This window comes from Balaenoptera borealis (genome assembly GCF_965194805.1).
Source record: "Balaenoptera borealis genome assembly, chromosome: 1".
Lineage (NCBI taxonomy): Eukaryota > Metazoa > Chordata > Mammalia > Artiodactyla > Balaenopteridae > Balaenoptera > Balaenoptera borealis.
Window position 1 is genome coordinate 118,831,052 of NC_138860.1, and position 16,349 is coordinate 118,847,400.

General features: G+C 33.5%; 1 protein-coding gene across 1 annotated transcript in view; it reads left to right on the forward strand.

The window, feature by feature from the left end:
- Positions 1-16,349, forward strand: part of COL24A1 (collagen type XXIV alpha 1 chain) — a 412,921-nt gene that overhangs the window by 39,045 nt on the left and 357,527 nt on the right. Inside the window, exon 6 of the mRNA XM_082408071.1 lies at positions 8,048-9,399. Coding sequence (XP_082264197.1) covers positions 8,048-9,399 — 1,352 coding nt within the window. The remainder of the gene's footprint in view (positions 1-8,047; positions 9,400-16,349) is intronic.

The window sequence follows — 16,349 nt, forward strand, 5'->3', positions numbered from 1 at the left end:
TAGATCAGAATGAACTAAGGGTTTAGAGCCTTCTAAGCCAAGAGAAAAATAAGTGCAAATGCTGTGAGTTAAAAATGAGTTTAGTGGTTTTAAGGATTAAGAAAAGACCAGTTTGGTTGGAGCAGAGGTGGGATGAAATGAAAGGAGAGATGAGATAGGTAAGAACGGAGCTGGTGACATAGGTTTCATGCACCCTGTAAAACTCTGGATTGCACTTTTTGTGTAATGGGAAGCCATTGAAGAATTTTGTTCAGGAGAATGCCATGATATAATTTACACTATAAAAATATTACTCAGACTCCTGGTGTGGTAGTGGGGATCTTCACTGAGAAAGGCACTTAAGGAAGAGGAACGAATCTGGGGGAAAATGTACTGAGTTAGAAGTGATTGTGGGACAACTAACCTCTACTGGATAAATTCAGTGGGCAATTGGTTTTTCAAACCCAGAAGAGAGGTTTGTGAGTCAGCATATGTGGTTACTGAAACCGTGGTTTGGATGAAGTCATTAGGCTTGACGTTTACAGTTAACAGAGCAAGGCGTTGTCTTGGCAACACCATGATATATTCTGTTTAAGAAGCAAATAGGTGGAGATACAGTCAGTTCTGCCATCAGGCTCCATATGCATTCCAAAAAGTTGCCATGCTAAAAGACTGGCTCTAGAGAACTGCCTACATTCAAATTCTGCCTCTGAAGTTCCTAGTTGGGTGACCTTGGGAAAATTATTTAAATTCTCTGTGACTTGTTTTTATAACTGTCAGATGGATTAACAATAGCACATACTTCATTATGTTATGAGAATTATGTGGCTTAATACAGTAAAGTTCTTAGCATTGTTCTTGGTACATAGAAACAGTTTAATAAATGCTGTTATTCTTATTCTGTAAACAATGTAAGCCATCTAATAAAGTACCTGGTTGATAATGAGTATTCTTTAAATAGTAACTGATTTCCTAAGTGACACAAACTAGATTGATTTCCTGGTTAGAGCCACTCATGAAACAAGTAACTTACTATAGACAACTAAGATTTTTCTTGCTATATTCATCAGTACAAAATATCTAAATTTAAATTTGCAATTTGGTGGTATCCAGGGCTAGGCTTAAATTAATGTAAAAAGTCTGTATTCTGATAGAAGCCTTTTTCTTTTTTCTCCTGTTCTCCCCACCCCTCTTGTCTGTGCCTTTTTATCCTTAACAGTTCTCTACAGGCATACCTCATTTTATTGCACTTGACTTTATTGCGTTTCTCAGATATTGCATATTTTACAAATTGAAGGTTTGTGGCAACCCTGTTTCAGTCAAGTCTATCAGTGCCATTTTTCTAACAGCATTTGCTCACTTCATGTCTCTGTGTCACATTTTGGTAATTCTCATAATATTTAAAACTTTTTCATTCTATGTATTATGACCTGTGATCAGTGTTTTTGATACTGTTTTGCAAAATGATTACAACTCGCTGAAGGCTCAGATGATGGTTAGCATTTTTTAGCAATAAAGTAGTTTTTAATTAAAGTATGTACATTGTTTTTTAGACATAATGCTATTGCATACTTAACAGACTACAGTATAGTATAAACATAAATTATTATGCACTGGGAAATTAAGCAATTTGTGTAACTCACTTTATTCTGATATTGACTTTACTGTGGTGGTCTGGAACAGAACCTGCAATATCTGAGGTATGCCTGTGCTCTCTGCAGTCAACATCTACTCAGAGGATTTGCTAAACATATTCACAGTGAGACGTGAAAGGGTAAAACTAGAGTAACAATTAGATTTCACATCAGATACCAACTCTGGTGGCTACCTAGAGAATATTTTCCACTGTGAGATTTCTGTTGGGAGAAATAACCCTGCCATGATTAATTAGGCTTGCCAAGGGAAACGAGGTGGTATGGAGAATACAGTGGCTGTGAGACAATGTGGCAGGTAGACTTTGAAGATGGTAGACTTTGAAGTCAGTCTGACTGTGCTGAAATCCATTTCTACTGTTCATCAGCTGTGTGTCCTTGACCAAATTACTTAATCTCTCTGGACCTCAGATTCTTCATCTGTGAAATGAGTATAGACTTTCAGTATAAACTTGAAACCATGAGATACTTTCTTTCCATTTCTGTTTCTGGATATCATACTAATGATACAAGGTGAATGAAATAATAAATGAACCTGAAAACTGCATTTTCACCAAAACTAGGGGACTGGTATAATCTGCAGACTCCCAAAATCTGCTGAGAAAAGCAGATGCCCTATGGAGTAAAATCAGTAGTAAGATTTCAGAAAGCACCAGCAAAAGCAAACTTCCTGAAGGTGAGGAGCACACCCTGTGAAGTACTTAACCTTTAGCTTTTGTACAAAACGAGTGTCACAGGATCTGGAGAGGACCGAAGCTGCCCAGAAGGAAGTATAAGAAAGAATCACAGATAACAGCTAAATGGCTCAGTGGGGACAGAGCTCAGAAAATGTAAAACTCTGCTTCCTAAGGTGAAGGATTCATTCTGAAGTATATGCCAGTGGAAGTGAATACAGGGGAAGGAGAGAGAAGTTGTGAGTGGGGCTGGCTTTGGAAGTCCTCCGGGACTGGGTTTGGTTCAGAGAAGAAGGTGGGGCTGTATCAAGGAGCCATTTGAGAAGGAAACTCTGGTAATGCTGAAATGGAACCTTTGGGTTTTGAGATTTGGCAGGCATGGCCCTCCATCTTCTCTCCCAGCATCCTTCTGTAAATTGCTGGGCTATGAAACCATAAGTAACTAACATAGAAAGACACAACAAGGTAAAATGTAGGGAAGAACAGCAAATATGAGAATGCATACATAAAAACAAATCACCTCTATGAAGGAAGATCATAAAGCAGAAATATAAGAACTCAGGAAGAGATGGTAAGATATTAAAAGGAAATGAACTGTGAGCTTGTAAAACTCAAAAGAAGTGGTAGGGAAAAAAACCCTTTTACAAATCAAAATGAAATTGGAACACAAAGAGAAGACACAGGAAACACAATAAAGATATGAGAAAATCAAACAAATGGAACTGAAGATAAGGAACATTTACAGAGAAATGATATAGAGGACAGCAGTGGAGATTCAACATACTTATAATAGGAATTTTTGAAGGAGAAAATCGAAACTATAAAATAAAATAGATATTCAAGGGTATAATTCATGAAATTAAAAAAAAAAAACCCCAAAAAACAACGAGACTTGAATTTATACAGCAAATGGGCATACTGTGTGCCTGGAAACATTTATCCAGAATGGTCAATATGAAGCCATATCATAATAAAAAATCTCTGTACTTCGAAGGTAAAGAACAGGTCTTTTGGGTATGCTGGTAAAAACTCGAGTCACTTAGAAGGAGAAAAAAATTGTCTGACTTCAGATTTTTCTGTCCTAACATTCAACACCTAAGGACAGTGGAACCATAACCGCAAGATATCCAAGGAAAGAAAATACCAACAAAGAATGTTATATTCGGTGAAAATTAAGGTACAAAGCTACCAACAATTAAGTCAGGAAAAGTTCTCATGAACCCTTCTTGATGAAGCTAATAGAACATAAACTTCAGCAAAAAGTAAATGAGAAAACAGCTACAAAAGACTGGCTCTATTTAACAAAAGAAAATATGGGAATGAAACAGAATCTAAATACCATATGAGCTAACAATGTAGGAATGGTACAACCACTAAAAAAATGGGAGGAAAGGGGAAAAAACCCCAGGAAGTAGATTAAGTTTGCTGATTGGCTCATCAGAAGCTGGGAATTAAAAATTATCCAAAGCTTATAAATCAAATAAAAAATACTGTAAGGATAGTATTTAATAATGAAAAGGTAAATACTAAGAAAAATAATCCTATTGACTAATATTAGGTAGTAAAGGGGGAAAAAGGAGAAAAAAGAAAAGGAAACATTGTTCACTGAAAAATAGATATGTCTAAAGAGGACCAGGGACATTGTATACATTTATAATTTTAAAGGTCAACTTTAGAATAAAAATACAAACCTTTCTAATTTCAAAAGAACTACATATAAAAACAAAGTAAACAAAGCACAAAAACAAAGCAAAGGAAACAAAGCACATAGTGACTTTAAAAATTAAAATGGGAAAACATAAAATATGACAGATTAAACAAACCATCACATCAGTAACTAAATAGATTTAATTTTATATTCAAAAAAAAAATTTCAGATTAGATCACAAAACAAATCAAACTCCTTCCTCTTTATCTAAAACAGTGTTTCAATGTAGGTGAAAATAAAAACATGGGCAAAGGTATATCAGACAAATGCAAACAAAAAGTGGGGCAAGGGGTCTTAATCCCAGATAAGGTGCAGTACCCAATAAATATATGAATTTTATGACTATCTCTTCATAACAATCAATATTAATATTCATAAAGTTAATAAGACCACATGAGATAAAAGGCCAAAAAGACATAATAGTGATGAGACTTTCTTTACCTCTTAGTCCATGAAAGATTAATTGTATAAAAATAAGGGTATAGAGGATATAAAATAAACAACGAGGTTCAGCCAACTGGTATTCAATTCTGTACCCTGAAACACCCTTGTAAGTGCTTATCAAACTCTATTGAAAATTGACCATTTATTAGGCTAAGTTTCAAAAACAAAGTGCAAATTAGACACCGTCTTCTGATCACAATTCTGTTAAGTTAAATTTTACTAACAAAATTAGAAAACAAACAAAAACCCTTCTAACTGGAAGATTTTGCATTTCCTCAAATCATTTGGTTCAATGGGAAAATACAAGTAAAAATTGCATAGTTTCTAGAAAACTACAAAAATGAAAATCACGCAAAATGAAAATATCACATATCAAAATCTATGGGATATAGCAAAAGCAGTATTCAGGAAATTTATTGCTTAAGTGCTATAAATAACTAAGTGCTCATTGCCAGAAACTAGAAAAAGAATCAAATAAACCAAATGAAAATAGGAAAAGATAATAAAGATAAATGCAGAAATTAATGATACAGAAAGCAGACAAAAATAGTAGAGAGGATAAACAAATCCAAAGGCTATACTTTTGAAATAAGCAATAGTTATACTAAAGAGCAAATAGAGGACTTCCCTGGTGGCGCAGTGGTTAAGAATCCTCCTGCCAACGCAGGGGACACGGGTTTGATCCCTGGTTCAGGTAGATCCCACATGCCGCGGAGCAACTAAGCCTGTGAGCCACGACTACGGAGCCTGCGCTCTAGAGCCTGCGAGCCACAACTACTAAAGCCCACACGCCTAGGGCCTGTGCTCCACAACAAGAGAAGCCACCGCTATGAGAAGCCTGCGCACCACAACGAAGAGTAGCCCCCGCTCGCCGCAGCTAGAGAAAGCCTGCATGCAGCAATGAAGACGCAAGGCAGCCAAAGATAAAAAAATAAAATAAATTAATTAAAAAAAAAGAGTTCTAGAGCCAGAGTGGGTTTGAATGCCACTATGCCACTTATTTAAAAAAAAAAAAAAAAAAAGAACAAATAGAGCAAAATATTCAAAATTGGAAAATTATATAGAGAACCACAGAAATAGGGAAACAAAAAGAATTGTAAGGGAATATTACATGAAGATCTCTGAGTAATACATTTGAAAGCCTAGAAGGAAGTTATTTCATATAAAAATATAAATTAAAAAAATTGATTCAAAATGTAGTTGAAAATTAGAATAAATCAATCAATGTAGAATAAATTAGGAAGGTGAACAAAGAGCTATCAATGAAAAAGCCAACATAAGTTTGCTTTACAACTGAGTTTTATCTAACTTCTGAAAAAAAGAATTTTAAAGGTATTTAAACTGTTCTGGGCCATAAAAAATAATGAAGTTCAACATTATAGTCGGATAAAGATAAGGGAAATAAGGGGAAAACCACAGGCCAGTCTTAATTCATAAATATCAGTGCAGGGAGTCTACATAAGATATTCTTGAAGAATCCAGTAAGGTATTAAAAGAATAAAATATAACCGTCAAGTAGATTTTATTTTAGAAATGCAAGGAAGGTTCAGTCAAGAAATTTTTTGTGTAGTTAATGCTTTAAAACATTTGATTTTTAAAAAATCCTAGCTATTTGTCATTAAAACTCAGAAATAGGATTGAAGGAAATATATATGTATACATATATATTAGAATTAAAGGAAGCATATATATATGTGTGTACATGTATGTATATATAAATATCAAAAATATATGTATACTAAAGTGTTAAAATAATACTCTTTCCAATAGAATTTCATTCTAATAGAATCAGAAATTTGAGGCAGTACATAGTACGGGTTAAATACAAAGACTGGTTTTCTTTGGGCAAGTAGCAGCCCTGGATATCATACCACATAATTTTGACTCTTCCTTTATGTAAGAATAGCTGATCTGGCATCATAGAATGCCAGATCATATTTCCCATACTTTATTATTATATATATTTTAAGCATTGTGATTTTCACATTAGCAGTGTTTCTTCCATAGTTTATTTCTTGGATTGAGAATATCCTTAGAAGCAATTAGCATTGGTCAAGAGTACCCAAAGTCACAGTTTAAGCATGTTATGTTTCAGAAGTGTAATTTTCATTAATGATTTAGCTGGTAATTCATATTTTATGTTAAAATAAACAGCCATATTATGGAGTAAAATTAAATTTTTTTAAAAATTATAATTTTGAAACATGAGAAGTCAAAGATTTTTTTGTGTGTTTTTATGGGGCCTCTTTAAAGTATTTCCCCAAATTCCTGGAGATGCATATAATTTATAACTGCTGTTAGGAATATTTTGGTGGACATTTGCCACTATATTTGCGATTTGTAATAAAAGTGAGTTATCAAATATCTACTAATTTCCTATAAAAGGAAAGTTAAGATGATGTGTAATCTTGCTGGCTAATCTTTAGAAATCTTTGTTTTTCCTCACTTATCATTGTGATGAATGAACAATTCTTTAACATTTCTTGTTGGAAATGATTATGTACATACAATGATACAAATGGGAGATTTATAACCCGAAGAATAATAAAGATCACATGGCTGACTAAGCTGTTCTGTATTCTTGAGAAGTTTATTATCTTTTACAAGTCCTAGAGTTATAGAACTCTAGAAGTAAATGTCACATCTGATTAGATTCTGGTGGGGCAGATTCATTCATTCAGAAATTATAGAACTATTTGAAGGCAGATATAGTAGATATCCAATAAGGAAGCAGACATAGAATCTGTCTTCAAGAGTTTATAATTGGGTAAGGGAGATAAGCAGTATACTATCAATAACATTTCAATGAAAACCAGAAAAATCGTAATTATGTAATGTATATAAAACCTATATTTTATAATAAATATTGAGAAACTCTGCAAACTGTTTGGATTAACAATTACTCTGGAGGACTGAGAAAAAAATGGAAGAGAGAGAAATTTGGAAGGGAGAGAAAAAAATACAATGATCAGCAACAGTAAGAATTTAAGTTCTCTTGTCCAGGAGTTTTCAGGGTGACTGGGTACTTTATGTATAGCACACACTTAAGTTATTAGGCATAGGGAGAGCTCTTATGTGACCTGTAAATTCTCAGAAGGTAAAACGGAAAACAGCCTGAAAAATTATAGTTTAAATGGTTGTGTGAACTTAATTTATAAAATGGTTTCCAAATTAAAAATTTCTTTTTGTAAGTGTGTCCCTAGTTTCTCATTAACACAGAAGTCATAAAATTTTAAGTTCTAAATTAAAGATATAAATGACTATCTGGGAATCTTTGAACATGTAATCCTTTGGAATAACAAGTTTCCTAATTGGGAAGAATAAGAGAACATTTATTAAATTTTGGGTTTAGGGATATTGGGGTGTATGTATGTGTGTGTTTCAGATTATGAGTATAACATTTTATTTTTCCTTTCCATACCTCTCATTACCTAGAAATTAGTTATTGATAGAGCATGTTTATTTTAGGGATTACTGTTGATACCTACAAGGAAGATTGTCTCATACTCAAACATTTATATGAACACATGAATGCATAAGAGTAAGATTCTTTCTCTCTTTCTCTTTCTCTCTCTCTTTTTAATTTCCAGGCATAGATATTCTTCATCAACTAGGCCTTGGAGGCAAAGATGTAAGACATTCAACATCAGTGACTGCTGTACCATCATCATCTACACCATTACCTCAGGGGGTCCATTTAACAGAATCGGGTGTCCTTTTAACAAATGATTCTTATATTGAGTCACCTCTCGTGAAAATTTTACCAGTCAACTTAGAACAGCCATTTACAATATTAATTGGTTTACAGTCACATAGAGTAAACAATGCATTTCTCTTCAGCATTAGAAGTAAAAATAGACTGCAATTAGGAGTACAGTTATTGCCTAAAAAATTAGTGGTATACCTTGGAGGAAAGCAGTCTGTATTTTTCAACTACAGTGTTCACGATGAGCAATGGCACACATTTGCCATTGCTGTTAGCTATCAAGTTGTCTCGATGTTTGCTGAATGTGGAAAGAAATATTTTAGCAGAGAGACTCTTTCGGAAGTTCAGACCTTTGATTCTAACAGTGTGTTTACCTTGGGAAGTATGAATAATAATTCTGTCCATTTTGAAGGAATAGTATGTCAGTTGGATATTATTCCTTGTGCAGAAGCATCTGCAAACTATTGCAGGTATGTGAAACAGCAGTGTCTCCCTGAGACAAGCCTTCTTCATACAGCTATTGTACCAGCTAAGATACCAGAAAACTCTCTCTTGCCCAAAAGATTTGGTGAAAAAGTACTGTCGGAGGACACACTTACCAAAGGCAGAAGCATTCTAGATTCCAGAAATGATTCTGCGGCAGTGCATAAAGAACAAGAACACCAGATATCAAGATCTCAGTTAACTTCTCTTCATTCAGGCAATGTCTCTGCTGTGGATCTTGTGAACCATGTGATTCAGGCCAAAGAAATGATCACTGAGCAACTTCCTCAGGCAAATCTAAGCCTGCCAATGACGCATCATAGCCTCAATGAGCCAAGGAAAAATAGCAAGGAGAAATTTAGTTCTCTTCTAAATGTGTTGGACAATATCACACAACATAATGATAAAGTAACTGGTCTGTCACCGTTTAAGAAGATATCATCTATTCTTCCACATATAAAACAAGATACAATTAAGAATCTCAAGAAAGCTATCACAGCAAATCTACACACTAATGAACTTACGGAACTGCAACAGATTTTAAACACAACCTTATACAGAGTGACAGATGAGCCATCTGTGGATAATCACCTTGATCTAAGGAAGGAAGGTGAATTTGGTCCTGATGCTACTTATCCCTTCGAAAATAGCTATGAAACTGAGCTTTATGATTATTATTATTATTATGAGGATCTTAATACAATGCTCGAAATGGAGAATCTAAGAGGGCCAAAAGGGGACACTGGACCTCCCGTAAGTTATTGTTTTTAAAATGTGTCTTAATGCACTAATTTACCAAACATTTTGAAAGGAATTCTCTAGGCTGAACAGTACAGAACAGATCTGTCTTAGAGATGTACCCTGGCTTACAATGAGTACATTATGCTTGCTATAATATATCCAACCAGAATGCAACCCTGGGTCAAATATTGTACTTTTTTTTTTTTTTTTTTTTTTTTTTGGTTTTTATTGGCAGGCTGAAAAGTTTACTTAATTCTGGTAAAGTGGTGAGTAAGCTATATGTTTTTCTTGTTCAGGTGAAATTCAATCAGGAATTCAACTGCTAAATATAGATCAGCATTCTTTTTTTATGAAAAAACCCCATAGGCTTAATGCATAGTCATGTTAAGAGAAGGATATAAAAGTTATAGTAGACTAAATAAAAATACTTTAAATACATTATTAAATATACTTTCAACAAAATCATATCAAAAATGAATTAAAATAGAGTGTAAAATTTTAGATAGAGATAATTTTATAGTGAGTCACTGGGGAAAAGCAAACCCTTACATTATAGAAATTAAAATATTTCATTTAGAATTGTAAACAGTAACATATTTCATTATATCTTTCATGATATAGCCAATTTACATTTATGGATGAATAAAAGTTCCATCTGCCTCATACAAAAATAGCCAGTCAGCCCATCAGTTCATCAGTAGAAAAAAAGCCAAGTCACTTACTTAATACTGCCTAAGTAAAACTATGAGATAATAGACTGATTTCTTTTTTTTAGCTCTGAAATTATTTTGTCATGTAGGTGCAATTACAGATGGACATTTGAAAATTTTTTAATCACTTAAAATTCATTTAAAGCTATTTAAAATCACAAGGAACATTATGTTTTTGCCTTTCATATTTTTGAATACCTTAAACAATCAACTTATATGTTTTTAGAAATTGTTTTTTCAGTTGCAAGCAGACTAAAATATATCTTAAGGTATTTCCTTTATTTGATGAAAGTAAAATTTGAATCATTTGTTTAGTTCCAGAAATCATAGAATACGAGATGACGCCACTTGCTGAGCTTGTGTTTCTTTTGTGGTTATTACTCAAAGTGATTTGATAGGTATTGAGCAACTCTTATTAGTATGAATGTTTAAAGGGTTTAATAAAATCTGAATAATAGATTGTAGAGAAATAAACTTTTCAGCTATGACAATTATCAACATATTAGTAATAAAATTGAGCCATTAGGCAGGTCATATTAAACAAACAGTTATGTAAGCTATTTACTTCAAAAAAAGTCAGAGATGAGTATTAATCTCTTCTCTAAATTCAAGAATAGTTGTTTCAGCATTGGTAGGTGAAACAATAATATTCAACAGATACTAACTTAGTCTCTGCTTGGGCAAAGCAGAAACACAAGGTATGTATAACAGAGTTACTGCTCCAGAAGGAGCTTACATTGTGGTAACGGGGACACAGGAAGTACATTTATAATTATATCTCAGGGTCAAGTAAGATTAAATGTCACTGAGAAATACAAACTAAGTATATGGAGTACACATTTTCAAAGGTAAGAAAAATAGATTTTGAGGGGACCCCTATGAAAGATCACTTAAGGCTGAATGTTCGGGATAGGTTCTTGTGGACAAAGTTTTCAGAACATCGGCCTCAAAGAATGGATACGATTTTGATAGGTGAAAGGAACTGGCATATCTTTTATGTAAGAGAAACAGCAAAATAGTTATAATTTGAGTTCTTATTAATTTTTGGTTACCTGTAACCAAAATAGTTATAATTTAGTGAGTTTTACCATAGTAGCAGGCACTCTACCATGCCCTTTATGTTTTTTATCTTAAAAGAACTTTGTAAGTTTGGTATTATTATCCTCATTTTTCAGGCGAAGAAACTGAGGCCCAGAGGAATTCATTTACTTGTCCATAACCACGTTGCTAATTAATGATAGAGCCAGGATTTTGACCCAGGTTTTCTGCCTCTAAAGCTCAAACTCTTTCATGATATTAGGCTGAATAATGTTAGACAAATATAAAACCCAAGGTAGATGTGGACAGGTTGTAGAGGTCTTAATTTTCAAACTGATAGTTCCAACTTTATCTTGTTCTCAATGGGGAATTCTGTAGGTTTCTAAGCAGAGGCATGAATAGGGAAGTCAATCTGGTGGCAGTGCTCAGAGCAGACAGGAAATTCCTGTTATCATCTGGATGTTACAAGACTAGGACATTATCTAGGATGCCAGCAGTGAAAATGCAAAGGAAAGGTAGGATTCAAGAGGTGTTTTGCAGGAAGGTTTGGTAGAACCAGGAAATTAATTGGACCTAGGGACCAAGTAAAAAGGCAGAGGATCCAAGATGGCTTCTAAGGTTTTAAGCCTGTGGATTGAGAGAATGGTGATACCATTACTAAAACCAATAATTAAGAGAGGAAGTTGATTTTAGGAGAAGAAATCAAGTTAAAACATCTAAGGTGCCGTTGGCAAATCAGTAAGCTGTTGGAAGAGTTGAAGAAGCTGAAGTAAAAAAGAGAGGTCAAAGTAGGGGGTATAGATATGGGAGTTTTCCCATCAATATCATATCAATAGTTGAAGCTATAGAGTCAGATAATTTTCAAGGAAAGGAGTTCGGCATAGAGTCGAGAGCCAAATCATGAGCAATGTTTGCTTTGTGGTTATAGAAGAAAGAAAAAAAAAAGCAGAAATGTGACGGAATAGTCAGAGAGATGGGAGAGAATACAGTATACTATCACAAAAGCCAAAGATGAGAGTTTTGAGAAGAAATTGATCAGTAGTGCTGAAAGCTACAGCAGAGGACTGAGAAAAAGTGGAGGAAATCCTTTGGATCTTCTGATGGGAAAGTCATTATTGAACTTTGAGAATCTGACTTCAGCATAGTGTAGAAGTCTAAAGGTCGATTTTAGAAAGCTAATGAGAGAGTGAATGGTGATGAAATGATGAACTTTGTAGAGACTGTTGCACTGCTTCTTGAAGTGGATGTTACTGTGTGAAGTCTGAGGCCAGCCTGATTTTTCCTACTTGTAGGTGACTTTTTCCTCTGTATGCCCGTGCAGTTCTTTTGTTATCTTTGAAGTTCATTTCATTAAACCTGTTAGGTTCTGTATCAGTTTTTTCTGGTACTCTTTTGATCTGAAGATTATTTTTACTTATTATAGAAAAGTCTCTCCTTATATTCTCAGGTATTTTTCTTTTCCATTTTTCTATATTCTTCTTCAGGCACACCAGTATATGTTAAATGTCCTTTGTGATGATAGTATTTATTATCTTCTCTACAATCATGTCCATGTGATTGCTTTTTTCCATTTTGTTGTATGTGAATTCAGTTAAACTACATCCATATCCCTTAATTGATTTTTTCAGTTGTAGTCAGTTTTTATTGCTTCTGATCTGGCTTTCATCTATAATTGTTTCTTTTTTGCTCTTTCAATCTTTAAGCTCTCTGGCTCACATTTTATTACCTTGGTTGTTATTTTTAATGTCTTATAACTCTTCTTTGAGCTCTCATTTTGTAGAAAAATAGCATCTTGAAATTTTTTGTATCTATAGTGAACTATATGAACTTTTTCTCTGTTGCATGGAGTGATTCCTCTTCTGGTAAACAGTTTTCATCTACTTTTAATTTATGTTTCTGTCCTCACACTTTCCCCTCCCCTCAATATGCATAGGTCCCTTGCTGGTTTCTTTCTGGTTATTTATTACTAATTTTTAAAATAAAGACAACTCTATCTGGGTCACTATTTGTTTTAGAATTGTATAGGGAGAGGCAAAGGGAAGTAGTGGTACACAACATCAAATTTAAGTTGCTGTCTTCAACACCATCTTTCCTTATTTATTTTGTCCTCTATCTAGAAACATATCTCCTCTCATTTTCATGTACGTGAAGCCCTCTATATTGCTCTGAGAAGTGATATGATGATTTACGCTCTTGTCTTCTACCCCCTCTCACAACCAGAAATCTCCTGAAGTTAGGAGATTTGTTGCAGATCATGAAAGTGATGGGTTCTTCCTCTTCAGCGCTACTTTCCTTACTCCTCGTTGTTTGAACTGGGTCTTTACAGGGTCATGAATTATATGTCCTGTGGCTTTCCCATTCCCTTAAACTTTACTATTGTTATTAAAGGATTGTTGGTATGAACTTTCTGGACTGATATACTTTTAGATAACTGTAGCCTGTCCAAGCTTTGACGTCTGAAGAGGTTTTTTGTTTGCTTTTTGTTTTTGGTCATCTCTCAGCATCTTTCCTTACTCCAAAGTGTCTCAGTATTTGGAAGATAATTTTCATATTTTTGGTTTGTGGTTGTGGTCTTTTCCTTGTTTCATCAGAGATGTTTTCTTCTTTTGGTGTTTTTTGGTGTTTTCAGTGCTTTTGAGGGAAGGAGGGTTCTCATTCTGCTATCTTTTATATAAATTCTCTAGTGATCCATTTTAAAATATAAATTAGATCATGTCATTTATCTGCTTAAACTCTTCAGTGACTGAAGAGTAAAGCAGAATAAACTAAAAACTCTTTATCATGACCCATGCAGTCATATATCATCTGGCCCCTGCTTTCCTCTGCAACCTCATTTTGTTCCACTTTTGCTTAATCTCACTGTTGGGTTTCTTTTAGCTCCTTGATAAGACTGTAATTTTTCTTTGTTTTGTTTTATTTTACTCATGCCCTAATTCATTTTATTCCTATTTCCTGGAATTTTATTTTCTCCTCTTTCATTACTCCTCTTCATTTTTTAGATATAACTTAGCACTTCCTCAGAGAAGCCTTCTCTGATACCACAATATAAATTATGTACACTGTTGATCTCTCTCGGTTGCTTGTTCTTTTCTTCATATCACTAAATAAAATGTATATTATGTGTTTATTTGTTAATGGGTGTTTTTTTATCTCACTGTCACCTCCAGGAGGGTTTGATGTTTACTAATGTTTTTTGAGTGAGTGAATGAATGAATGAGTGAATGAATTATAGAGGGAACTTTAGATGCAGACTTCCAAGATTAATTGACCAAATATTACTATCTCTTAGAAGGACTGAATACATTTGCCTTAGTTATATATTACCCTAGTAATAATAGTATTATAACTAACATTAATTGAGTACTGCTTGTGCCCAGGCATACCTTTTAAAAAATTGCTCTATAGTTTATTGGTTAAGTACTGTATATTAGACATACAGGTTACAGGTATTTTATATAGTACAATATCTTTAATGCTTACAATAACACTGAAAAGTAAATTTTTTATCATCAGTATTATAAAGATGAGAAAACTAAGGCTTAGAAAGAGTAACTGACTTGTCTAGGGTCATTCAGCAAGTAAATGATTGAAGCATGATTTGAATCTAGATTGGATGATTGCCATACCATTGCTCTTTTAATTGAATTATACTTTCTCTTAATAACCAATAACCTGAAAGTTAAAGTGCCTTTTTTAGTACTTTATTTATCAAAAATAATTCATAAAAAAAGTCATATCATGTAAAATTACTTTCCTTCTCTGGTTTCTAGAAAATGCCTATTAATAACCTGTTCTCAAAGATACAGAAATGCAAAATTGTGAAGACAAGTTAAAATTGAGTTTTATTTATTGCTTATTAAACAATTCAAATATTTCAGTGACAACATAAAATATAGTCTTTTCCCCCTAGTATCTAACATTAACTGTAATATTAACTGCTTTTTCAATGTGAATGTAGTAGTGTTTTCTTATGTCACAAAGTAGCGTGACAGGGCAATAAACCAAACTAGATATTTTGTTTTAATTTTGCATTTAGTTTTTATTTTTAGTTCTTATTTTGGGGGACTTCAAATCATCAGCTGGTAAGTTCTGGTGATAACAGCAGAACCAGAATTAATTTGAAAAGAATTTTAATTTTTTTTGAAAATAAGTGAAAGTCAGTTTTTGATGGAAACTAGTGATATAATAATGACTCAAAATATTTGAATGGCTCAGGAGGGAGAACAGAAATATTACTCTTCTGTGGTTGAATTAGGAATATTACTTTTCTCTTAATATTAGAGAATACATGAAAGGTTTTTATTAAGTTAAGGAGTAGGAGAAGGAAAAAATTAAAAGGAAAATGGACAGTTTGAAATATATAAAGAGCATTAGAAAACTGCAAAATGACTGTAGCATTAATAAAGGAGAAAGTTTCAAAGAGAAAAATGTTACATAAAAATGAGGATCAGTAGACCATGCTACTTGTTAACGGTAGGGCTAATATCTTAACCTTGATATGTCTCATTTCAAAACTTGTAGTATTTTTACTGCAATAATGAATGAATATTTGTAAAATGGAATGTGCGTATGCTCTGTAGACATCAAGAATAATGCCATGGCAGCAGAGGGCACAGTAACAATGAAATTAATGGACAGATGAATGAATGAATATGTATTAACCGTATCCCAAATGAACACTTATTCTTCTACAGTTGATTGTTAAAGTAAGCAAAAAAGACAACATAAGGCATAATATGAGGAAGCAAAGTAGTAGTTTCCTATTTCTTATTTAATATATTTAATAAGTGACATTTAAAGAACTCAGAATACTTTAAAAATTGACCTGTTTTTGCTTTCATATTTTGTTTTTACAAACCATTTAACTCTTATTAGTGACCTCTTGGTGTGCTGCATTTTGTGTAAGGCAGATTTATTACTGAATATACTAGAAGGATCTCATTATAACAGTTTAACACATTACACAGATCCTTGGTATAAGCCTTTTAAGAGAACATAAAATGGTTAGTGCTTTAATTTTTCAAGGCAAGTCTTCTTTTGAAATGTGTTTGAAAAAACCTGTAGTTGTTGGTCTCTAAACCCTAAACTGAATTCCTCCTTCAGTAGTAAAAGTAAATTTAGGTAAAAAACTACCCACGAAACTACTAGTTATGGTCCCTGTGAAAACCAGATACAGTGGCCGTAACCATAAGTCATAGACTTCCTGCTGCCATA